General features: G+C 41.4%; 1 protein-coding gene and 1 long non-coding RNA gene across 7 annotated transcripts in view; one reads left to right on the top strand and one right to left on the bottom strand.

Annotated features, from left to right (window-relative positions):
* BICDL1 (BICD family like cargo adaptor 1) overlaps positions 1 to 2,829 on the bottom strand; it is an 84,704-nt gene extending 81,875 nt beyond the window's left edge. For all 5 annotated transcript variants that reach the window (XR_012125350.1, XM_036993111.2, XM_036993112.2 and 2 more), the window contains exon 1: positions 2,159 to 2,829. Coding sequence is in view for 4 of the 5 variants with exons in the window: in XM_036993111.2 (XP_036849006.2) it covers positions 2,159 to 2,587 (429 nt within the window). In the remaining variant the exon portion in view is untranslated. The remainder of the gene's footprint in view (positions 1 to 2,158) is intronic.
* Positions 1,706 to 25,385, top strand: LOC140846354 (uncharacterized). Of its 2 annotated transcripts, none has more exons than XR_012125356.1 (3): positions 1,706 to 1,978; positions 17,443 to 17,763; positions 25,261 to 25,385. It is a non-coding gene; the product is annotated as an uncharacterized lncRNA (long non-coding RNA). The 2 variants fall into 2 exon arrangements; XR_012125357.1 differs by lacking the exon at positions 25,261 to 25,385 and adding an exon at positions 18,647 to 19,792.
* The last annotated feature ends 240 nt before the right edge of the window (positions 25,386 to 25,625 follow it).

The raw sequence follows: 25,625 nt of genomic DNA, 5'->3' as shown, positions 1-25,625 counted from the left end.
TGTTAAACTTTAAAAAGTATTTTGTCTAAACAGACATTATAAAACCTAGGCTGCTTAAAAAATATACTGTGGGGAAAATTCATTTGCTGGTATCAAATGAAATAATCCCCCATTGATCAAATCTGTCACTCTCATATTAATGCTAAAAGAATTAACAATTAACTAATGACAATATTTTTATGTTTTTAAGTATTTTTTTAAACTAAAAAATTTAATGGTAATTTTCAAACATACCTAGAATAGTGTAATAACCCATCACTCAGATTCAGTAATGATCAATATATGACTTAAAAAAATTAACTTAAAAAATATTTTATAAATGTGGTAAAGTTTACATAAAATATACCATCTTAATCATTTTTAAATACACAATTTGGTAGTTGTGCAACCAATCTGCAGAAATTAAAAATAAACTTTTAACACTAGAGATCATATGCTGAGCTGCAGAAGAGTGAAGATTAAAAAAAAAATAATTTAAGAGCTTTAAATTATTTTATTGTCAATCAAGCCAACAGCAAAAAGTCAAAGGTACTTTATTCTTCTGCAATGGAACCTTTCTTGTTAGAGTTCTGAAATCTTTCCTTTGTTGAAGAAATGTATAAAGGCTGCATTGGCATGGAACCCAGAATGTGTGTAATTGCACTCAGGATTATTGTGAAATCTATCACTAATCAAACTAACTGATATGATGTTCTTTTCAAGTTAGCTGTCTTTTCAAGTCCTTCACTGAAAGAATTTCAAATCACAAGTATAAATCTCTGCAATAGGACTTCCATATAAAGTTGTGTAATCAAATCCCATTTTTTTAAAAAAAGACACTCTTTTATTTCTAGACCTCTATTTCAAGCGAAAATTACACAGTTCAATTCATTGGGTTGCTTTTCGGCAGTCTACCTATAGGCTTCACAAACCACTTTTCAGATAGGTATCTCAGGAGTTCATCAACCGGCAGACCTAGTTAACAGGCCAACTGAACTACAGGTCACTCACTGGTTTCCTTCTTTCTCCCTGATTTACTTTTGATATGTTGTTGGACTTCAGATGCACTTAAGTCTTATTACAGCAAGTTTGTGAATCTAAATTCCGACTGTTTAAACAGTAAGCAGTGAATGAGGAACGACATAAAGGTCAGTTTCAGACCTTATTCAGGACTGTCCAATTCCCTTTTAGTTAAGAATAAAAAGAACTGGTTACAACCAAACTGGGTAACAATAGTAAATGCACAGGCAAAAAAAAATTAGCTGGTCTCCACCACCATAGATGCTGTCCCTTGCCCCCACGACGGAAAATCTAATTTTTAGAATGCTGGCATTCCGTCCCACTTTCAAGATCCTTCTAGTTAAGAGCACGAAAACAAACAGGCATAGCTCCAAAAGAACTTTGGTCCAGAGAACTGGCAGAAAATTTTACACACGCTTTAAGGGGTCTTTATAATAATAAAGTCATATGGTTCTCTTAGGTTGCAAATGACCATCCAACTGCATATGTAAGACCCAGAACACAGAAAAGCATTGTTTAAATACACATAAATACTGAGATCCAAATTAAATCCACTACTAACTGTCACATGCTGAGCAACACCCCCACCCCCACCCCCCGATTTCTGCAATGGAACCACATTTCCTAATCCCCGAGTATTTGAAGGTTATATATAAAGCTCCTTCCTTTAGGGGCACTTGTTTTCCACAGCTCTGACCTGCTGGGAAGTTAAGACAAGGGCATCTGGAGGCCTTAAGCCAAAACTGGAAAGCTTTAGGCTAACACCCTGATTAGAGATTAACTACTCTGAAAACCTGGAACATATTTTAAATGCTTTCCGACTTTCTCATTTCTCTGTATGCAGACATCACCTCAGTGGTGTATAAATTAGTCATACTGTAAGCGCTATTTTAGATGCTGTGTACAGTACATATACAGAATGGCCACAGTGGTTGGAGCTGTGCAGGGACCCATTTGCGGTGAGCATAGTGGGAAAGAGGTGGGTTCAATCCCTGGTCTGATAATCCGAAACCTTCCATCCTACCCCGTCTTTCAGGTGGCTTTCCGTGAGGCTGGGGTGGGCAGGGTGAGTGAGTGGCTCCCAGAGCTGCCCAGGGCCCGGCGGGCGGGCGCCTGGGCTCCCCCTGCTTCCCACCCATCCCAGGAGGGACGGCCTCACCTCCAGCTTGTCTGTCAGCTCCTTGTGCATCTGCTCGTACTGCCGGCTCATGTCCTGGTTCCTCTCGAGCAGCGCCTTGCCCAGCCGCGCTGCCAACACCAGATCCTTCTCCTTCTGCCGGATCACCGACAGCAGCTCGGGGTCCTGGGTGGGGGGCGGCTGTAGTCCGGCCCCTTCGGCCGGAGGCCCGGGCTCGGCCTGAGGATGCTCGCCGAGGTCGGAGGGCCGTTCGCCGGCCGCCAGCAGCGCCAGCTCCTCCTCTAATGCCAGTTCCAGCTCCCCGGAGCCCCCGGGGAAGGAGATGAGGGCGGCGGCGGATGGACTCCCGACTGCGTCCGTGGCCGCGGCGGGCAGCTCCATGCAGCAGGCGCTGTCCGGCTCTGCGGGTGCTGAAGCGCGGCCGGCCAAGCCCAGGCAGAAGGCGGACATGGCCCGCGCGCGCGGAGCCCGCAGCGGTGCGGCCCGGCCGGCGCGCGCCAGGCTGCAGGGGGGAGGGGCTCCGCCGCGCGGCCTGCGCCCCGCGCCTCGCCTCGCGCCGCGGCACGCGTCCCCCGGGTCCCCGCGAGCCCTGCCCGCCCCTACCCCGCGCCGGCGGCACGCGCCCCCTCCCGCCGCCCCCGGGCTCAGCTGCTCTGCGCTCGGGGTGAAGAGGAGGGGGTGGCAAAGGGAAGGCTAAGGGAAGACGGAGGGGCGACGAAGCAGGAGGGGAGGTTGCGAGGAGGAACGCCGCCGCCGCCGCCGGGTTTTCAGCCGCCCTGTTGCTGCCGCCGCCGCCGCCGCCCAGACAGCGCCTCACGGGGCGGGCTGCGCTCCGCTGTCGCTACGAAGCTCGCTGCTGCTGCTGCTGCGGGCGGCCGCTCCCTGCAGCCGCGCTCCATGTTCCTCGGCTTGGCGGCAGCAGCGGCGGCGGCGGCGGCGGCTGCAGTCGCCGAGGCGGCGGCTCCACATCGCGCGCCGCGCAGCCCAGCGAGCTCCTTCCTGCCTTCAGCTCTCCCTGCTCACCAAGCCGGCCGCTCCCCGCCCCGGGCTTCCGGCCGCGCCCCCTTCTCCCCGCCCCTTGCCGGCGCCTGACGCGCACGGACACCTGTTCGCCGCGCCCGCGCGGGATTCGCCGGCTCGTGGGTCTCCTCAGCGGCGCCCAGGTGGCGCCGGCGGCCTTAACCCCTGCGCGGCCTCACGCCCGGGGCCGGCCGCGCGCGCGCGCCGCCTGCCGAGGCGACTGGCTCTTCCCTAACGGTCCAGGAGACTCCCCGGCGCGGCCCCGCCCGCGGCCGCCTTCCCACTTCGGCGTGTGGCCCCGCCCCCAGTACGCTCACCTCGGGGTGTGGCTCCGCTGTCACCTCGGGACGCGGCCCCGCCCCCGGCCTCGTTTTCACCTCCTTGCGTGGTTCCGCCCCCGGCCTCTGTCACACCGCGGCGCACGGATCCGCCCCCGGTTTCATTCTCACCTTGGTGAGAACGCTTGTCCTCGGCTTCCTTCTCACCTCGGTGCGCGGCCTCCCTCCCACTCTTGTGCTGGGGTGTGTCTCGCAGACTGTTGGGGCTCAGTCTTGTCGCCGACCCTTAGGTGGCTCCAGGAGGCCTGGGGACATTCCTCCAAGACCGATGGCCAAGCCCAGAGAGAGCTTCGCAGTCAAGGAATTTAGGTCTGGGCCCTCACGAGACCTAAGCAGTCAGGAGAGGGAGCCCTAGCGAGCAGGAGGCGGGATGATTTCAGAAACCCGGCATCTTAATGATGATGACTCAGGGATACGAGGGACCAGAACCTCGGAGATCAAGAGCCTGAAAGAAAGGAGTAATGCTGAGAAATAACGGAAAAGACTGCTTACAGATAGGAATATGAAGCAAAGAGTCAATCCTAATACTATTTCCGTTTATTAGGCACTCAGTATATGCTGTGTCTTGTGTTACGTTCTATATTCGCAATATCTTAGATAATCCTCACAAGAACCTAAAAAATACTGTCACTCTTATGATTTTACAGAGAAGGAAATTGAGGTCTGGAGAGATGGAGTCATCTGCCCAGGTCATTATTACAGAATCAGAACCTGGCAGTCTGATTCCAGGGTTCATGTAAATTATTATTCTTTACTTTCCTCATATGTGAGAAGTCTTAAGGAAAATGAATAGTAATTTGTAACCAAGATGGCCTAGGTCATTATAAGAGGTGGTATCAGGAAAGCTTCCTGCAATGATCAAAAGGAAGAATAATGCTGAGAGATTCCAGTACGTTCTTGCTTGACCTCATTGGTGATCATCTATCTCCTATGCTCAGAAACAATCTCATCTGAAGCTAGAATTGGCCCCGATTCTTTCCCTTTCCTTTTAGACAACAATCCTTTTTTAAATTAAATCATACTTTGATTCTTTTCACCACATTGAAATGGAAACTTCAGAACACCAAAAGGCTGAAATAGGTCAGTTTCTCATGGTTTTTATTCTTTCTTAGATTCAGAGCCTACTGCTATTCATATATACACATGACTTTCTACCCTCAGCCTGAAGGTGAGATCCTAAAGGTCCTGATCCTCAGGGCTGGCTTTGTTCACTTTTTTATTGGAACCAGTGTAAGTTATTATCTGTCAACATAGATGTTACAGAACTATTGACTTTATTCTCTATGTTGTACTTTCATCCCTGTAATTTATATTATGTACTAATTTATATTATGATTGAGATTTTGTGCCTCTTTATCCCCTTCACCTATTTCACCTACTCACCCCAACCCCTCTCTCACTGTAACCACTAGTCACTTCTCAGTGTCTGTGAGCCTGTTGCCATTTTGTTCATTTTGTTTTGCTTTGTTTTTAGATTCCACATGTAAGTGAAATCATGTGGTATATGTCTTTCTCTTCCTGGCTTATTTCATTTAACATAATACTCTCTAGCTCCATCCATATTGCTATGAAAGGCAGGATTTCTTTGTTTTTGATGGCTGCATAACATGCCATTGTATATATGTACCACATTTTCTTTATCCTTCTTCTATTGATGGACACTTTGGTTGCTCCCATATCTTGGCTATTGTAAATAATGTGGCAGTGAACATAGGGGTGCATATATCTTTCCAAGTCAGAGATTTTGTTTTCTTTGGGTAAACTCCTAGAAGTAGAATTACTGGATTGTACGGTATTTCTATGTTTAGTTTTCTGAGGTATCTCCATACTGCTTTCCATGGTGGCTGCACCAGTTTACATTCCCACCAACAGCGTGGGAGTGTTTCTTTTTCTCCACATCCTTGCCAACACTTGTTATTTCTTATATTTTGGGTAGTGGCCATTCTGACTGGTGTGAGGTAATACCTCATTGTGGTTGTGATTTGCATCTCCCTGATAATTAGTGATGTGGAGCATCTTTTCATTGTTGGCCATCCAAATATCTTCTTTGGAAAAATGTCTATTCATGTCCTCTGCCCAGTTTTTTAATTGGGTTATTTGTTTTTTTGGTGTTGAGTCATATGAGTTCTTTACATTTTTTGGATGTTAGCCCCTTACTAGATTATATCATTTGCAAAAAATTATCCCATATGGTAGTTGCTTTTTTTTGTTTATTTATTTATTTTTTTTGCTATACAGAAACTTTTTTGAGGTAGTCCCACTTGCTTATTTTTGCTTTTGTTTCCCTTGCCTGGGGAGATGTATCCAGAAAAAAAATTGCTCATGCTTATTATGTTCAAGAGATTTTTGCCTGTGTTTTCTTCCGAGGGTTTTATGGTTTCATGTCTTCTATATAATCTGTATTGTTTAAGTTTGTGAGTTTATTTTTGGGTGCTCTATTCTGTTCCATTGATTCATGTTATCTGTTCTTGTGCCAGTACCATATACTGTTTTGGTTACTGTAGCTTTGTAGTATAGGCTGGAGTCAGGGAGTGTGATATCCCCAGCTTTGTTCTTCTCAAGATTGCTTTGGTTATTCAGGGTCTTTTGTGATTCTATATAAATTTTAGGAGTATTTGTTCTAGTTCATTGAAAAACGCCATTGGTATTTTGATAGGAATTGCACTGTATCTATAAATTGCCTTGGGCAGGCTGGCCATTTTGACAATATTAATCCTTCCTATTCATGAGCATGGGATGGATTTCCATTTATTTGTGTCTTCTTTAATTTCTTTCATCAGTGTCTTATAGTTTTCAAAGTACAGGTCTTTCACCTCCTTAGGTTTATTCCTAGGTATTTTATTCTTTTTGATGCAGTTGTGGAATGGGTAGTGCCGTTCTGACTGGTGTGAGGAATTAGTTTCTTGATTTCTCTTTCTGCTAGTACATTGTTAATATATAGGAATGCAATGGATTTCTGTATATTGATTTTGTATCCTGTGACTTTGCTGAATCCAGTTATTAGTTCTAATAGTTTTTTGGTGGAATCTTTAGGGTTTTCTATATATAGTTTCATGTCATCTGCAAATAGTGAGTTTTAATTCTTTCTTAACCAATTTGGATGCCTTACCTTTTTGTCTTTTTTGACCACTAAAGGGCAAGTTTCTCTCTAATCTATTTAGAGACACACATATCAAGAGCATAGAATTCCTAATCAAAAGGGATGTCAGCTATTTATTTTTCCTGGATAAAGACTTGTAGCCTATCTTTTTAAAAAGGTCTTTGGCTTGCCTTTCTTGAACTCAATGGTCCACTCTACTAGATTCACCTGTTACTGTAAGGATGAACTATTACAGTGCTAACTCTAGCTCCTGAAGATACTTGCAGTGTACCATTGCCTAATATACTAGGAAGTGATCATTTCCTATTGTAAGGTTGCCCTAAGTATGATCTTCCCATAAATAGACAAAGGAGACCAGCCTGCATTTGAAGAACCATTTAGAAAAATGGTTCTTACACTTTTTGGTCTCAGAAGCTCTTTAACACTCTTAAAAATTATTGAAGATCTCAAAAACCCTTACGTTATACAGGTTTAAATATTATTATTTACCATATTAAAAATTAAGACTGAGAAATTTAAAAAATATTAATTCATTTAAAATACTAGTCTTAAACCTATTACATTAGCATAATGTATTTTTATGAAAAATAAATATGTTATTCCCAAATAAAAAATGAGTGAGAAGAATGGCATTATTTTTTGTTTTTGCAGATCACTTTAATGTTTGGCTTAATTATAGAAAACTGGATTTTTATATCCGCCTCTCTATTCAATATTGTGATATTTTGTTTAGATTGAAATATATGAAGAAAATTTGGTCTCACAAAGATATGGATGGGTCAAGGAGGAATATTTTAAGAGCCTTTTCACAGCCTTGTGAATATTTTTCTTTGATATTACATCAAAATTCAACAAGTAATAGCTTCTTAAAGGTTAGTTGAATTGTGGAATCTAAAACTATATCAAGGAAATTCATTACTCTGTCTTCCATTTTGAATGGCTCTTTTATCCATGTATGATTGATTCTGTAACAGCACATATTGGTCGTTTGGAAAATATCCATTCACTGAGTTATACACATAAGCAATATTCATGCATGTTGTATATTTATATATGAATATAAAATCACCATAAAAGTCTTTAATTATTGGCAAGCTATCAAATTCACTAAAGCATATAATGAGTTTTTTTTCAAAATTCTTGTTTCCACTTAAAGACTTCAATTTTATCATTCGTAACAATATCGTCAATTGCTTTCCTTTAAGTAACAAATTTGCTTCATTAATTTTTGAGAAAACGTCTGCCAAATACCCAAATCTAGTACATATTTGTTTATCATTCAAGTAAAAATGGTGTTTTATGAAAAACATGGCTAGTTTAGCTCATAACTCAAATGGTGGTACAAGAGCTTTATTTCAAGACAATCATTGTACTTAGGAAAGCAGTAGAAGTGTCTTATGGGTAGTTCTGATTTCATCACATGCAATATTAAAAAGATGTGTATGTACTCACTTTGGCAACACATATACTAAACAGGGTCAGGATTTAATAAAAGTACTTTTTTCAGGACATACGTAAGTGAAACTAGCTTTTTTTTTTCCCTATGAGCACATGGTAATGAAGGATAACATATCTAGCAGTAAACTTTGGTAGCACTGCCTCAATTCATGCTAAAGTATCAGTAGTATCACCCATCACTATTTTTGCACCATCAGTGCAAATGTCAACACAGTGAAAAATGAAAATAATATTAGACAGCTACTATTATGAAATTAGTTTGACTATTAATAAAGTTACAATTACTATCATTGCAATTACTATTAAAATAGTGCTTACTCCATAGACCCTCTGAAAAGCTCTTTGGGACCTTCAGGAATTGGTGAATCATACTTTAAGAACTGTTGATTTAGAGTCACTCAAAATCATTAGGTCAGACTTGAGCTAAGAAGGATTAAAAAGTACTTGCCTATAGAAATTAGTGCCAGGATTTAAAACTCATAAAAGTTATGAGAACCCTCAGGCTGCTAAGAAGCATATTATTTAGTTTATTCTGTTTCATCCTAGAATAATAGCTAAAATATATTTAGAATTATATTCATTAAATCCTTTATATAACATTTCATGTAATCCTCCTAACAACCTTTTAATGCTAGTATGTAATACCAATATATACTATTACATGATGCTAGTGTTTTAGGCCTGTCTGACTCTAAAGTGTTTGCTCTCAGTTTAACAATGTCTCACTTCACATTTTATTCATCATTTATAAATTCCCTTAAATGTATTTGCATTAGTGTTGCTTTTGGTATCTCCATATGAACTTGGGTATGACCCATCTTAACATGCCATGGATGGATTTCCACAGTAAATGCTGTTACATCCTTAAGGGCAAAACATGAAATTTTCTTTCTTAGAAATCCTGATATTTCCAAATAAGACAACACTCATCACATTTCCTGAAGTTGTTCATTTTTATTAACATCTTGATCTGCAAAAACTGGAATGTGTAAAAGACAAAACATTTTCTAGAAAATTTGTTTTTAAAAAGTCAAGTGCTAAAGAAACATGAGGGACTGGCAAAACATGCAATAAAACAGTTCTACGCCTGGTATTTTCATTCAGCAATTCCAAGTGTGTGTTTGCATTTTTTAGTTGTATATTTTATTTAGGAACTAGTCGTGGGAACATAAAAGTCAAAATTTCTCAAACGTTACCCAAAAGCATCTTATATTATTTTTGGAGATGAATTGGCTCAACAATTTGCAAAATGTTGTGTGTATACCCTCAGTGATTCTTGCAACTTGATTTTTGAGGGTAAAATATTAACTTCAGTGGCTGGCGCTTACCAGTGTCAGTCTTTAGCAAGTGTGGATGTGCTTGCCCTGCTGGGACCCCTTCTAAGCCCCATCTCAACTGCACTGCTCCTCCCGTCTCTACCTTTCCACCTATGCAGCCCCTTCACACCTTTCCCCTCACCCTTCCCAGGGTCCTCTCCTGGGCCTTGACTCCCTCCCCACACACCCTTTTATTTTTTTCCCCAGATCACTAATCTGCCTGATTTCCACCTTCATCCTCCCCATTTCCCAACTGTGCCAAGCAGCTTGTTTTTCTCTCTGCCTGGTATTCTTTACTCAGTGGAAACCTCACTTGCCCGTACCCCTGACTCCCTCTCTCTTAGTTTCTGCTCTTTCCTACCACCAATCCAGCCCAACTTTCTTCTTCCAGTGAGAGTTCCTTTTTCCCAAGGATTTGCTTAACACTCTAGGTCCCCTGTCTTTTTACGTCGACCCAGTATTTCCTTGCTACTTTTGTTTTCAGCTCCAGACCCATCTCTCTCCCTTCTCACAGACATTTCCAATTTTATCCCTTATTGATCAAGACTGTGGACTCTGGAGCCATACTGCCTGGGTTGGAATCCCACTTAGGAGTGACACTTGGACCTCTTTGTCTCAGTTTCTCATTTATAAAATGAGGATAATAATAGTACTGACCTAATAAGGTCATTATTAAGACAAAAATATTTCATATCCTTAAGGCACTTAAAATGGTGTCTGGCACATGGTAGGTACAAAGTGGGTGTTTCATAAATAAATACGTATGTAAAATACCTAAGCAGAGACTCTCCTTGTGACACCATGATCTTTCCTAACTGATGTGTATCTTCTTTTCTTATATGTCTGTTTCCTTTTAAAATAAATGTATTAAGTTAAAAAGTGACTCAACTCAATAAAAATAACAAATAATAATATAGGCATTGGATATGGCAAAATTGTGATGATCGTACACAAATGGATAAAGTTGGGGTGTGTGGAGTTATTGAGAGAAATGATCTGGGGGGTTGCTATTGGCATCTAGTGGGATGAGGCCAGAGATGCTACTGAGCATCCTGTGATATACAGGACAGCCTCCCACAACAACAGTCTATCCTTAAATGTCAGTAATGCTGAGGTTGAGAAATCCTGATCTAAAACAACAGGCTTCTACTATATGCCCATGTGGTTTGTTGCCTGAGAAAGACATAAATAGGTTATATACAAGAGGGACTATGATGTGAGCCCAAGGGGGTTTTTGGCTGTTTTTCAGAATTCTCATTGGGAAACCAGCCCATAACAGAGCCATTCCACTTAGGGAAACAAATAACAACAACAACAGAAACCCCTTCTGTTTTGGGCTGAATTTTTCCCAGTGTTGACTAAATTATCCCTTATTCTACTCCTTCCTCTTCTCATGATTTGGTTGTCTCCATTGCCCAAGCTTATCAGAAAATGACTGCCTTATGCTCAACAGTTGGCTAGTTTTGGTTCATTGAAAGCCCACCTCTAGAAAGATTTGTGATTTAATTTTCTGTGTTCACATTTTCCTCCTTCTTTTCAATGATCTTGGCCCTAAACACGCTGCTGATGTGTTTTTGCTACATATTATCATTTATCTGAAGCTGTTTTAAAGACATTTCCTAGTTTTATTTCATTGCAAGAATTTGCGAACATTTGTTGTATCTTGTTCTTTCCACATCACCTTCTGGTTTAATCTGTTTGCAGGCAAGTTATTTATACCTACTAAGACTGTTTCTTAAGTGAAGTTTCCCCCCATTTTTCCTTTTATTTTTGCCAATTTCAGAGTAAACTTATTGTAGAAGCAGGAAATACTATAGTATCTAGTTGCCAGGACAACTGAAAACTTTTTCTGGTGGATTCCTCCTTAGTCTAGTTTTCATAGTTAGTGTTACTACTACTCTTAAATCTTAGTAAAAAGCCTTTGTGGGCCTCTTGGTATCTTTCTGTGATCAGAGGAATCATTTTCTGAAGAGTCAGGTTTAATTGCATGTTCTGCAGAATATAGCTATAGTTGTGTGTGGAGTGTATGTCTAGGAGTGAGAGGTGTAGGCACATTCTGAGAAGATGGTTGTAATAATGTACCAGCTAATATTGGCAATTTAATCTTGATACTTGATGGCGACTGGGAGAAATAATCTTTTATTGGTAATTCAATATTTTTATGAGTGAATTAATTTTTTAATTCCTAAGTTATAAGGAAATCAAGTAGATTGTATAGTTTTCAAGGCAGTTGGCCAATGTTTATTGAGTAACCATTGGAAGTTGATATGGATTTGGTATTAACATGTGTGACCTTGAGGATTTATGAAAGCATGATCCCTTTCCACAAGGAAGATTCCATCATTGCTTGTGTAACAAGGTGTAGTCAAATTGGACATTCACTGGTCTCCTGTGGCTTGTTTATAGCTCTCAGTAAAAGAAGTACAATAGAGTGGTTAAGAACGTGAGTTTAGGGTAATACTCAGTTTCAAGATGAAGCTCTACCAGTTACTAACTGAATATATAGCTCTGGGCAAGTTAACCTCTCTGACAACCAGGCACTGGTTAAGTAAATAATTTTGCTCACCAATGTGTTCTTAAGGCCTGGCACAGTGCCTAGCATATAGTAGGAACTTGGTACATTCCCATAATGAATGAATAATGTATGTAAAGCACTTAGCACATTGTTTTATAGTCAGTGCTCACTCAAAAAGATGTTTAAAAAAAAGGTCTTGATCTCAGAATTCTAGATTTGTTACAAATGAGCATGGTCTGCATAGTTTGCATTAAGCTCTTTGTTTATTCAGAACATTAATCATATAAAAGCTGTGGTGTTAGATATTATGTAGGGGGAACAAACACATATATGCTATGAGGCTTCATCCTGTAAACCAGTAGTTCTCAATGTCCCCTGGGGCCCCTCAAAAAGTTTACAATTTAACAAAGAATAGAAAACATGTTCAGTAATGTGATAAGTGATATTAAATTATAGTAAACAGTATCTCAAACATCTTATAAAGTAGGCTATATGTTTTTTGGAATTCAGAGAAGAGAGATGCTACTAGATACAACGGCTTAAAACTGAAAGTCTGTGTGTTTTTTATTATCACTATGAGGCAATTCTAAGCAATGTCAGTGGCAAGGTATTCTCACTTCCCACTGACAATATTTGACACAACTGATAAAAGAACACTTGATGAAGTTGGCCTTTAAAAGACATAGAGGATTTCTTGGACAAAGATGGAAGGCAAGGCAAGTAGAGGGAAGAGCTCCTCCAAAGACACAGGGGCCAGGAATTGTGTTTGGAGAACAGCAAAGCAGGGGGAGAAAAAGTTGTACAGATAAAGGCAAAGGTAGGTTGGCATTGGCTTGTGGAAGAAGGAAAGTGACATTTATTGAGTGCCTACTATGGGTGGCCAAAGGATTGTCTTACATCATCTTGTTTAAACCCTACAAAAATCCTTCAGATGGGTATTATTACCCCCATTTTATAGATGAGGAAACCAAGGATTTGAGAGGTTAAGGGTCTTACCTTAAATCCCACAGCTAGTAAAGGGCAGAGTTGGGTCTTGAACAGAGGTTGGATTGCTTATAAACCTGTGGTCTTTCCATCTATCTAGCCTTGAATGCTAAGCCAAAGACAACTGGGAGCCATTGGAGATTTTAACAGGGAAGTGATCTGAATAAAGCTTTAGATCCAGCTTAATCTGGTACTGGTGTTAAGGGTGAACTCAGGGTGGGAGCTGGGAATCAGGGAGACCAGCCATAGTGCTGCTGGAAGGGTCTAGATGGAAGGGACAATGGAAATGGAAAATAGAGATCAGAAAAGTTATGAAGAAAGAATTGCTAGGATCTGGAGACTGATATTAGGGAGTGAGGAAAAAAGAGGATGTAGAGATGCCTCTGAAGTTACTAACCTGGGAAACAGAATGATGGTGTTATTGCTAGGAACAGGAAAACCAAGGAAACAGAAATAATCACACAATTAGGCCTTTTGATTTGGCAATGGCCAAGGACATCTGGCCTATACAGGGAAATAAGACAAGCATGTAATCAGTATAAATATAGCAATTAGAGAGTGAGTTGTTGATGAGATATTGGTCAGGAATTATATCACTGGGCTTGAAAATGAAGTTTCCTCATCTGGAAGAAAGCTTCTTAAAGGAAGCTACAGTGGATGGAGGAGAAGGGCTAGAATACTTGAAAGGTTGGTTTCTTTGTTTGGAAAAGCGTTGGTGAAAGCCTGGCAGTAGGAAATAGAGAGCTAACCATAGCTCCATGCCTGGGAACAGAAGCTCCTGTCCTTTACTGGGCCAGTGTGACTACAGGTGCAGTGACCATTTTCCCTATCTTCCCCAATTGCTATCTGCAGTAAAAGCGAATAGGGCTTTTCTTCCTGACAGCCCATTCCACCCACTCACCCCTAGTCTAATAAAGGAAAAGATTAGGGAGAGAAGCAGGCCTTCTTGATGGGTTTAGAAAAATAATGGTATAGAAGAAAGCTGTTTGTATGTTTTTTTAATACATTTGCATTTACAAAAATCAAGGATTTGCAAAGGCTTATATTCAAGCAGACATGCAAAATTACCCAATTAAAAGAGGAGATGGCAAGGACTCAAAAACTGGTTACAGAATTTAATTTAATTGAAGAAAAACTGAGCAATACGTCAGAGGTATAAATCTGTATTTCCCTGGGGTCTCAATTGAGTGATTCAGCTTTTTTTAGTAAGTGGGTTAGAAAACTGCTAATCCTATAATGATTTTGTTCAACTGCACTCAGCTGGTAGATTTGTTTCTTATAGCACTAAAAAAAAAACTTTGTTAAGATGGTCAGAGTTGATATCAACTCAATGTCAAATTGGTTTGTTTACCAACCATGAAAAAAGTATTTATTTTCTTGATTGAAAGTCTGTCCTTTTAATTGGCAAATAGTGACAATATTGTTTGCAGTTTTATTCTGAAATGCTGTGTTCTTTGTTACACAACTCTATAGTATAATTGATATGGGACACCATATAATAGGAGGTCACAAGCAGAATGAAATTCAACAGGACAATACATAGCAATACATGAGGACAAATAAAGGAGGTGATATGTTGGTCTTGGGGAAACAGCTCAGGTTTAAAAACACAAGCTGTGAGTCAGCATGGAAGAATTATTATTATTTTTGAAGTCATGGTAAAATACACATGTAGGAAAAATGGAAGTTCCTATGACCAGGATCCTCACCTGACCCTAAACTACTTGATGTAATTGGCCTGCTGCATAGGCTAATACTTACACACCCTTTGGTAATGAGCCATTATTGTCAGTGTTGCTATATAAAGAGCTCTGCCCAGTGTTCTGCCTGGAGGCAGAGACAGAGATTGACTGTGAATGCCTGGGAGGTAGACATGATTTCAGCTCTAGACCTGCCACCATGAGAATAAAGCTTGGTATAAACCCTTGTACCCCTAACATTCCATTGTTGTTATTCAGTGTAATGTAATACAGAGTGATCTTGCCCAGGTGCAATCCCCCTCAGGGAAGACGACCAGCTAGTAGTTGCAGGATTCACTGCAGACAGAAAAGAATGGATTAAGCTGCCCTCATGGGAGGGGTACTTCAGCAGGCTGCCCCTATGGATGGCAAGATACTTGGGTATCCCCCATTGGGCATGTGGTCTGAGGTGGCTTGCCTCCTAGAGGATTGAGCCCCTCCCCGGGACTTGGGTGAGGTGGAGGTGACACCTGAGGCAGTAGAGGAGGTCAAATAGGGAATTCCTTAAAGAAACAGCAGGAACCATGGGTTGGCTATTCCTCACAGTGCTAGGAAATGGCAGGAAGGAGAAGATGCACTCCTGTGAGAAGCACAAGAAGAAGTAAAGGTCATGAAGGAAGAAAAAAATTCACTGATGCTTGAGATGGCTTCACTGAGAGGTGCTATGGAGATGGTAAAGGATGTAATGGTAGCATAAGAGACAGCACAAGAATGGAGGCCATGAGGTGCTGTGGAGGAAGTAAAACACTGGTTGGAGGATGAGATGGCACCCCTGTGAGGCCCTGTGGAAGAGGTAAAGGCCATCAAGGAGAAGAACATACCCCTGCAAGAAGCACAAGAAGAGGCAGCACGAGAACATGAGCTGCGAGGTGCTGTGTAAAAGATTCTTTGCCGGATGAGACAACCGTGCTGCAAGGTGCTGTGGAAGAGGCAAAGGCCATGAAGGGGAAAAACATACTCCTGCAAGAAGCACAAGAAGAGGCAGCACGAGAACGCCAGCTGTGAGGTATTGAGGAAAAGGTAAGAGAGCTGTTGAAGACTGAGATAGTGTCACTGTGAGGCACTGTGGAAAAGGTAAAGGATGCAGCAGAGGAGGGGCCCTGCAGAATAAGAAAGCTGCTGTCAGCCCCAGAAAAGGAGGAGGAGCTGGGGAGAACAAGGAGGTAAAGGTGGTGCCAGAGGCACCAGCGCCTCCTCTATTGAAAATAAAGGTGCAGCAACCGCAGATTCCTCTAGGAGAGGTGCAGTCCCCTCCCAAGGTCACGGAGCACTCTATCCTCTGCCCATATACACAGGTGCAGTTGGTGAATTTGGGCTCCTGGTTTTGGCAGAAACCCTGAGTCCATATCAGCCTGGCTCCTGTGCCTTTGGTATATAGGGGTGGATGGGATTATTCTGTCTGGATCAGAGATGGGAAAGCTGGCTTCCATGACAACTCATCCTGCCCTGTGATAGTGACTGCAGAAGTACACCAGACCCCAGGGAATCATTCACTTCTCAAGTGGGTAATGGCCACATTTTGCTCTGTGTGGCCCAATCAGGGTGACTTACCACCCTCCCCTGCTAGATGGCACGCATATGCTGAGCCCCAATAGGTGTTACAGTTGTTAGGCATGAAAAATGCCAGTTATAACCCAGTAAATTATGGACTGGATGAGGAACTTTTTACGGCAAGAATGAGGAATATGGTGCTGCAAACAGCTCCCTCATCCCTTTTTGGGCCCTTAGTGATCATTCTTGTCCTTTACTTAGAGAAGCCCATAAAATGCAGTTACCAGTACCATGGCAGATTTGGGGGAGGTGGAAGCAATGCAGGCACAGAAGGGAGTACAGTCCGCTACTGAGAGGAAGGGTCACAGGATCCAGATGTTGATTTAATAGGGGCAGGAGCAGACAGAGAGAAATTGGATGGTAAGTAAAGAGAACCTTACTGGAGCTGTGGCAACAATTGAAGCTAGAGCAGAAGTTTTGGCCACTGAGGACCAGGAAGTGGAGACCAGAGACAGAGCCACAAGCACAGCCTGTATGCCTGCAAGACTTCCAGCTGGTGAGTGAGCTGACCTTGCTTGAATCCACACAGGAAGATGATTGGGTGATACAGTTTGACTGAGGGGAGGGTCAAGGCACCCACCTTGGGGAACCAGGTGGGGCTGGAGGACACATGTTGAAATACCATTTAATCGGTCCCCAGTAAGTATACAACATGTCCTGGCTCTGGTAGACACAGAAGCAGAATGCATACTGATTTATGGCAACTCTAAGCAGTTTCCGAGAACTCCCATTTTTATAGATGTTTATGGGGGTAAGGCTATCAGAGTGAAACAAACCCAACTCTCATTGGGAATAATAGGACATCTATCTCCAAAGGAATATACTGTGTATGTCTCTCCCATTCCCATATATATTTTGGGTATAGATATCCTGCAGGGCCTATGGTTGCAGACCACTGCAGGTGAGTTCAGACTGAGGATATATGGGGTGAAGGCAGTTCTGAGGGGATATGCTAGGCATCCGCCCACAGCTTTGCCTGTGCCTTGGTGGGTGACTAACACTGAGCCATACAAATTGCCTGGAGGACATAAAGAAATTGGAGAAACAAGAAGGTGCATATTATAAAGCCCACCCATAGCCCTTTTAATTCCCTGGTTTGGCCAGTAAAAAAGCTGGACAGCTCCTGGCATATGACCATGGATTACAGAGAACTGAATAAAGTGTTACTCCCACTGTGTGTTGCCTTCCCCTCTATTGCAGGCCTTATGGACACCCTAAGTCATGAACTAGGGACATGTCATTATATTGTAGACTTTGCTAATTTTTTCATTTCCATTGATACAGAACAGGAAAGGCAGGAAAAGTTTGCCTTCACATGGGAAGCACTGCAATTGACTTTTCACCGTCCTCCCACAAGGGTACCTCCACAGTTCTATCATCTGTCACAGACTTGTAGCCCAGGACTTGGCAGCATGGGAGAAACTGCCAATGGTGCAGCTGGACCATTATATTGATGATATCATGCTTACTTCAGATTTGCTTACAGACCTAGAAGGTGTAGCACCTAGACTGCTGCAATATCTATAGGAGAAAGGATGGGCTGTGAACAGCACCAAGATTCAGAGACCGGTTTATCAGTCAAATTCTTGGGGGTCATCTGGTCAGGTAAGATTAAAGTTATCCCAGAAGTTATCATATATAAAGTCCAGGCCTTCCCAATCCCTTCAACTGTGGCATTATTACAAGAATTTTTAGGTTTTTTAGGTCACTGGAGAGTGTTTAACCTGCACTAGGCACAAATTCTGAAGCCCTTATACCATTTGGTACAAAAGGGTGTCAAATGGGACTAGAATAAGGCATGTGCATCTGCTTTTAGTGCTGCAAAATGGGCAGTCAAGGCTGTGCAGGCCTTGAGTGTGATAGACCCATCAAAGCCCTGTGAGCTGGATATCCATGTGACTGAAGACAGTTATGGCTGGGGCCTCTGGCAGTGGCTTGAACGAACTTGCTAACCTATAGGAGGATTCTTGTCGCAACTCTGGAAAGGCGCAGAGGTACAGTACACCTTAGCAGAGAAACAGTTGGCTGCTGTGTACCATACCTTGCTGGCTATGGATCCCATTACCAGAATGGCCCCAATAAAAGGAATAACCACCTATCCCATCATGGGGTGGGTACAAGACTATAGGCTGACCTCGTATGTATTCCTGGAGTAATGGCAGAGTGGCCCCCAAAGATTATGGTAGTGTATTCTAAATGGCCGGAAGGTAAAAGCATCTTACTGGGGAGTTTTGTTTTATCTTTATGGCCATGCATGTGCCTCCAGTAGCACTATACATAGACCTCTCTCTAACCCCCACAGGGAGAGGGGTAAAGGTATGGTATACTAGACCCAAACAGGTCCCCTCCTTCCTGCCACAGTCCTATCACAGGGCCACTCTCTTGCATGCATCCTACCTGATGGGCAAGATTTGCCTATGTGAGTGTCATTAAAACATCTGTCTTATCACCCTTAAGGTTAATCTTCTCTAATGTTTTTGTGGATTAGGCACACACCATAGCAAAAACTGCTACTCGTTGGATGTGCATGGAGCTCCCTATCAGTACCACTACTGGCCTCAAGTGCAAATTGTGAACTAGGACTGGAATGACCACTTGGTGGCAATTGATCTCCTCAGTCTTGAAGACAACTATTATTATTATAATTTTTGTTGTCACAAGGTTCCAGCTTTCTCACACAGGAACCATCACAGAAGATTGATTTCTCCTGTGGAAGGTGTGAGTCATGAACTCATCTGAGTAGAACTGGTTTGAATACAGCTGGAATGATCACTTGGTGGCAATCAGTCTCCTTAGGCTTGAGGATTATTATAATTTTTAAATTGTTTCTGTATGTGTTGTTATCTGTATGTGTTGTTATCCTGTTGCTGTTGTGGAATCTGGTTGCAATGCTCCAGCTTTCTTATACAGGTACCATAGTGGAAGATTAAGGGTGTATGCACTGTGAGGTGAGAATTCTGGAGGGGTGGAATGTAGGGAAAATGGAAGCTCCTATGGCCAGGATCCTCACCTGACCCTAAACTACTTGATGATGTAATTGGCCTACTGCTAGGCTAATACTTATACACATATTGGCAATGAGCCATTATTGTTGGAGTTACTATATAAAGAGCTCTGCCCAGTGCTCTGCAGGCTTGCTGCACGCAGACTGCCCCACAGGCAGATGTGATTCCAGTATTTGACCTGCCACTGTGAGAGTAAAGCTTGGTATAAACTCTTTACACCTAAAGTTCTGTTGTTATTCAGTCTCACTGAATCCAGAGTGAACTTGCCCAGGGGCAATCCCCCTCAGGGGAGACAACACATAACATAAAATTTACTATATTTTAACCATCTGTAAGTGTACAGTTCAGTGACATTAAGTGCTTTTATATTTTTGTGCAACCATCACCACCATCTCACCTTAGAACACTTTTCATTTTGCAAACTGAAACTCTATACCCATTAAACACTAACTCCCCATTCCCTTCGCTCCCCAGTCCCTGGCAACCACTATCATACTTTCTGCCGCTATGACTATTGACTATTCTAGGTCCCTGATACAAGTGGAATTAAACAGTATTTGTCATTTCATGCCTGGCTTTTCACTTAACATAATGTCCTCAAGTTTCATCCGTGTTGGAGCAAAGATCAAAATTCCTTCCTTTTTAAGACTAAATAATATTCCATTGTACTTTATATCATATTTTGTTTATCTATTCATTAGTTGATGGACAGTTGGGTTGCTTCCATCTTTTGAATATTATGAATAGTGCTGCTATGAACACAAGTGTACAAATATCTCTTCAAGTCCCTGCTTTCAATTCTTTTGAGTATATACCCAGAAATGGAATTGCTAGATCATATGGTAATTCTATTTTTAATTCTTTGAAGAACTGCCATACTGCTTTCCATAGTGATGGGAGAGCTATTTTTAAGTCATCTGACATTGAGTTGCATTTATTCATTCATTCCTTCTCATCCTTTCAACAAACATTACTGAGGACTTGCCTTGTGTGATGACTATGTTAGGCTCTATGGAGTTTACGAATCAGACTAATTTGGTGGTGCAAAAGAGATCTCTAAAATAAATATACAATGTATCAGAATATATAGATACAGTCACTCCTAAGCCAGAACAAGGCCTGAATTCAGGGGTTCAACACAATTTAAAAAAATTTTGTCTATCGGAAGAGAAGTTCATCTATTTGGAAGCATTGAAAAAGGAGCATCGTAGAGGTAAGTATCAGAACTCCTATTAAAATATGGCTTGGAAATAAACTTCTACGTTACAGATAGCATTACAGACACATTTAATGAGGCTGTCCCAAGAAGGCTGAGGGATGCTTTTTTAGTTCATTCATCCAACTCTCTTAGTTCTATTTATATGCTCCTGTAACTGCGTTCTGATTGTAATCTGGCTTCTCTGCCTACCAAGGAAGATTGCTTATAGTCATGCCAATCTCAGCATCATGGTCTTAGATTTATCATCATAAATTAATAATTTCACATCCTGGTTTTGAACATTGAATTTAGTAATCTCTAATCGACGTGAGTCCAGTTTTTAATTATGGACCTGCTCTTGATGTGCTGGCAAGATAAGATACCTAAGTCTTGAAGACTACAGATGTCTTTGAACTTGAGTTTCTTATCTGAAAAACAGTGCCTACCTTATAGAGCTGTAATGATAAAATAAATGCATTCATGCAAAGTATTTAGAACAATGCCTTATACTATATAAATTCAATCTTGTTATTGATGGGAAATCCTCCAAAGAATTATTTTACCTTATGAGATTTCTTTGTAAATAAAGTCTGACCTCACAGAACACTATATAAACTGTGAATGTGCATAATATATGCTTCTTTTCTGTTGGAACCAGCATAACTCTTATTCTCAAAGTGTGATCAAAGTAGGGAAGGATTTATCTTAGTTCTTTATTCTTGCCTCTTTTTTTGGTGCCCCTCTTCTGCTTGCAAGCACCCCCATACCCTCAGGGTTTTCTACTGTGGCAAGACAAAGCCAGCACCTATGCAGGCAGTAGCCCTAAGCTCTGGTCTTCACATAACCCAGCCTTCAAGTTCCTAGGGACTGTCAGGGTTACTGTAACCAATAAGATAAATTTACTGATGCCTATTAAGTCATGACTGATAATGACTATGAATGCATTACACATGTGTATGTTTTAACTTTCCTGGAAATGTATTGCTGACATCCAAAGGAATGCTCTCAAATTGTAGAAATTGAATTGACTGAGATCGGCCATTAGGGAAAAAAATTTGGGTCATTTGAGGCCCATTTGTTGCCACCTCTCAGGTCTACTGTTTTGTCTACTGTCCCTTTAAAGAATCATGGGGTTTTATGAGATTTTCAAGACTTTGGGTGAGACTAGAGAAGTTCTTGGACTAAAATAGAAGTCTCAGGATATAGGTAGTTTGGTGGGAGAGCAGAAGAGTAACAGGAAATGGAGCAGATCTGAACCTAGGATAGACATAGACTATTTCTTTCTGGCCAGACTAGGCTTGGTCCAAGGGACCTGAAACAAGGAGAGGGACTAGCCACCATTCACCTTGCTTCTTTCTAATTGTTAGTCAATATATGATGTGGATAAAACTAGTGGATGGTTCAGAGAATCACAAAATGTAGTTGGTAAATAGAGCTTACAAAGAAAGTGTGAGTGAATATAACTATTTAACCTCAGATAAGTAATAGCATACCCTGTGTTATTTTAGTGAAGGTGGTTTTATTAGTCAGGGCTCTCCAGAGAACTGCATATATATATATACATACACATACACCCTCACTTACACCACTGGACATTATCCAGTCCCTGGTTCTCTCATAAGAGATTTCACAGGTTTGGGTTCATGTGATTATGGAGGCTGAGAAGACCCATAATCTGTTGTCCATGAGCTGGAGAACCAGGAAAGATGCTGGTATAATTCAGTCCAAGTCCAAAGGCCTGAGAACCAGCAGCACCAATGCCTGAGGCAGGAGGAGAAGGATGTCCCAGCTAAAGCAAAAAAGCAAATCCACCCTTCCTCTGCCTTTTTGCTCTGTTCATACCTCAGGGATTATAATGTCCAGTGGTGTAGGTGAGGGTGATCTTCTTTATAAATCTTCTTATTCAAAAGCTAATCTTTCCAAGAAACCTGCTCACAGACACACCCAGATATACTTACTGTGTCACCAGCTATGGGGGAAGCCCTTAGCCCAGTCAAGTTGACCTAAAATTAACCATCACAGTGGTGATCAATGACTCTCTAATTGCACTGAGGATTTGAATTAAATATCAAAGAAAACTTTCTGAAAATGCTGGTTGCCTGACTCTGGAATCATTTACTGAATTTACAGACTCTAAAAAAATTTTTTTAAAGTAGGGTGGTGGGCTAGAATGTAGTTTATATAGGATGGCTTGGGTGTGGCCAGGGTAAACATCCAAATATGAATCAATGATACACAAATGAGCTTTTCATTAGTGTCTTTTGCCTTATCACTGTATCTTCATTAACCACAAGAAGGGAAAATGGAAGTTACTATGGCCAGTATCCTCAATCCTCACCTGACCCTAATGTGCTTGCCCACTGTGCATTTGCAAAGCTCGCAGGCACATGCTTGCACACCTGTTAGCAATGTGCTATTACTGACTGTGTTGCTACATAAAGAGCTCCACCCAGTGCTCTGCAAGGAGAGGCACAATGTGGATGCAGACGCAGACTGGTGGATGCCCATGTGACTGGGGCTCTGGCCCTGCCTCCAGGAGAATAAGCTTGGTATAAGACCTTTACCCTCAACAGTTCCGTTGTCATTATTTGATCTCACCGTATCCAGAGTGAACATGCCTGAGCTGGAATCCTCCAGCGTGACACCATAAAAACAGAAATTATTCTGTTAACCTATACTCATCCACTATATTGGACATTTATGTCAACATGTAGAAACAACATGCTCAGAAAGTTTTGCCCTTAATTTATCACTTAGGTTATTATGGTAACTGGGTTTCTTTGAGATGACTGAAAACTGATCAGGACAGTTTGTTTCAGCTGTGAGAAGTTCTGTGCATGAAAAGTGAAAGATACAATTTTGCATCAGACAGCTGCAGCTTCCAGGATAAAAATGACTTTTCACACAAATGGAATTTGACTTTATAGCTAAGATTAAGTTCTCCAGGATTTAAGTTGGATTGTCGAAGCTCATTAAATTATTGTGTAATAGGTGGTCTAAATTAGGTAGGACCACAAACTGTTCCTTTAAGAAATGAACCCTATACTGTTTACTAGGAATGGGGAAGTGTTTCTATGTGGAAGCCACCTGCAGAAGAGTGAAAAGTTCATTGTTCACACAGGTTTGGGCCATCCGCCTCACTTACCGTCCATTAACTTATCCCTTCAAGTTTTGAGTGAGTGGGACCCTGTTGGGTCAGTGAGCCAGAGGAGAAAAAGCAGAAAAATTAAGTGAGGGAATTGAGCAAGGTGTCAGATCAGAACCAGCTGTCTCAGTAAGCTAGCAATCTTTTATAGAATTGGAAACTCAGCTCTCTATTTTTCAACTTCGCAATTTTTTTTTCTTGTTTTTGGTACTTCCTGTGTTTAGGAGGGAAGCTGCTTTTGAAAATTATGCATGATCTCATCTTTGCTGAAGGGAACAAGGGAAAGGAAGTTTCAAATTTGTCCATGTTTCAGCCAACTAAAGGGAGAACTATGGGGAAAGTCAGAGATGCCCTGGATTTTTTTTGTTTGTATTGTTATTGCTGATTTCTCTTTTTATTGAAATGGACATCAGGCAAGTCATCTAAGCTATAGAATTACTGTACAAACCTGAGAACACATTCAGTATCACATACAACTGCTCTCATAAAAATGGATGTTCCAAGCAGGTAAAATTTCCAAATTTAGTCATCCTATAGCTCACTACACATCGAACCCTAATAATGGAACCTTTAGGGTTGATGCATCTCTTCAAAACACATTCTTGGTATTAGGGAAATACAAATTAAAACCACAGTGAGATATCACCTCACACCAGTAAGGATGGCCAACATCCAAAAGACAAGCAACAACAAATGCTGGTGAGGATGCGGAGAAAGGGGAACCCTCCTACACTGCTGGTAGGAATGTAAATTAGTTCAACCATTGTGGAAAGCAATATGGCAGTTCCTCAAAAAAACTAAAAATAGAAATATCATTTGACCCAGGAATTCCACTCCTAGGAATTTACCCAAAGAAAACAAGGTCCCTGATTCAAAAAGACATATGCACCCTTATACTTTCACAGCACTATTTACAATAGTCAAAATCTGTAAGCAACCTAAGTGTCCATCAGTAGATGACTGGATAAAGAAGATGTGGTACATATACACAATGGAATATTATTCAACCATAAGAAGAAAACAAATCTTACCATTTGCAACAACATGGATGGAGCTAGAGGGTATTATGCTCAGTGAAGTAAGCCAGGCAGAGACAGACAAGTACCAAATGATTTCCCTCATTTGTGAAGTACAACAACAAAGCAAAACTGAAGGAACAAAACAGCAGCCGACTCACAGACTCCAAGAAGCGACTAGAGCTTACCGAAGGGGAGTGGGGAGGGAGGGAGAAGGGGATTAAAGAGCATTATGATTAACATACATAATGTAGGGGGGTCACAGGAAGGCAGTATAGCCCAGAGAAGAAAAGTAGTGACTCCATAGCATCTTACTATGTTGATGGACAGTGACTGCAATGGGGGTGTGGGGGGGACTTGATAATATGGGTGACTGTAGTAACCACAATGTTGTTCATGTGAAACCTTCATAAGATAGTATATCAATGATACCTTAATAAAAAAAACACACCCTTGGAAGTGACTAGCCTAGTCATATAGTATTATTTCAAATGATTAAAAATGAGTCTTTTGTGGTAGGAAGTTCTTTCTGTTATTTATTTTTTAAGCTTCCTTCCCAATCACTGTGGTACAGTTCTGCTTATTTTAGGAAGCATGCATACGATTTTGCCATTAATATATTCAGTATCAATTATCCACTTGCACATAGCTCTGTGTGGGTGAGTTGCAGAGTTGAGAATTTCCTTAAGAAAATGCATTCCCAATTTGAGGTTTACTTTTATCACTTTCCTGTTTCAGCTGGCTACCTGGGGTGAAGAAAAGCTCAAAAGACATCTGATGCCACTTTTAACTTTCGGTTGGAGTCATGAAGATTGGATTAAACTTTAATAGATACAGAAGAAATAAGCCTTGAGGTGTATGTGCTTGTTCCAATGTATAAGTCCTAGACAAGAAGCTGAGTTGTTCTTAAAAATCCATGAAGAATATACTTTTTCTTCTTGCTGTTTGAAAGCTTGGGTACAGATTTTTCATCCACTCTCCGAGAGTTTGCTCTGTGGCACTTTGCTCTTAGAGAAGACCCGCCTTGGTGGGGACTTGATAATAGGGGGAGTCTAGTAACCACAATGTTGCTCATGTAATTGTACATTAATGCTACCAAAAAA

This window comes from Manis javanica, chromosome 15 (assembly GCF_040802235.1).
Source record: "Manis javanica isolate MJ-LG chromosome 15, MJ_LKY, whole genome shotgun sequence".
In the NCBI taxonomy this organism is placed as follows: domain Eukaryota; kingdom Metazoa; phylum Chordata; class Mammalia; order Pholidota; family Manidae; genus Manis; species Manis javanica.
Note: the sequence above shows the minus strand (reverse complement) of the source record. Positions and strands in the feature narration are given on the sequence as shown.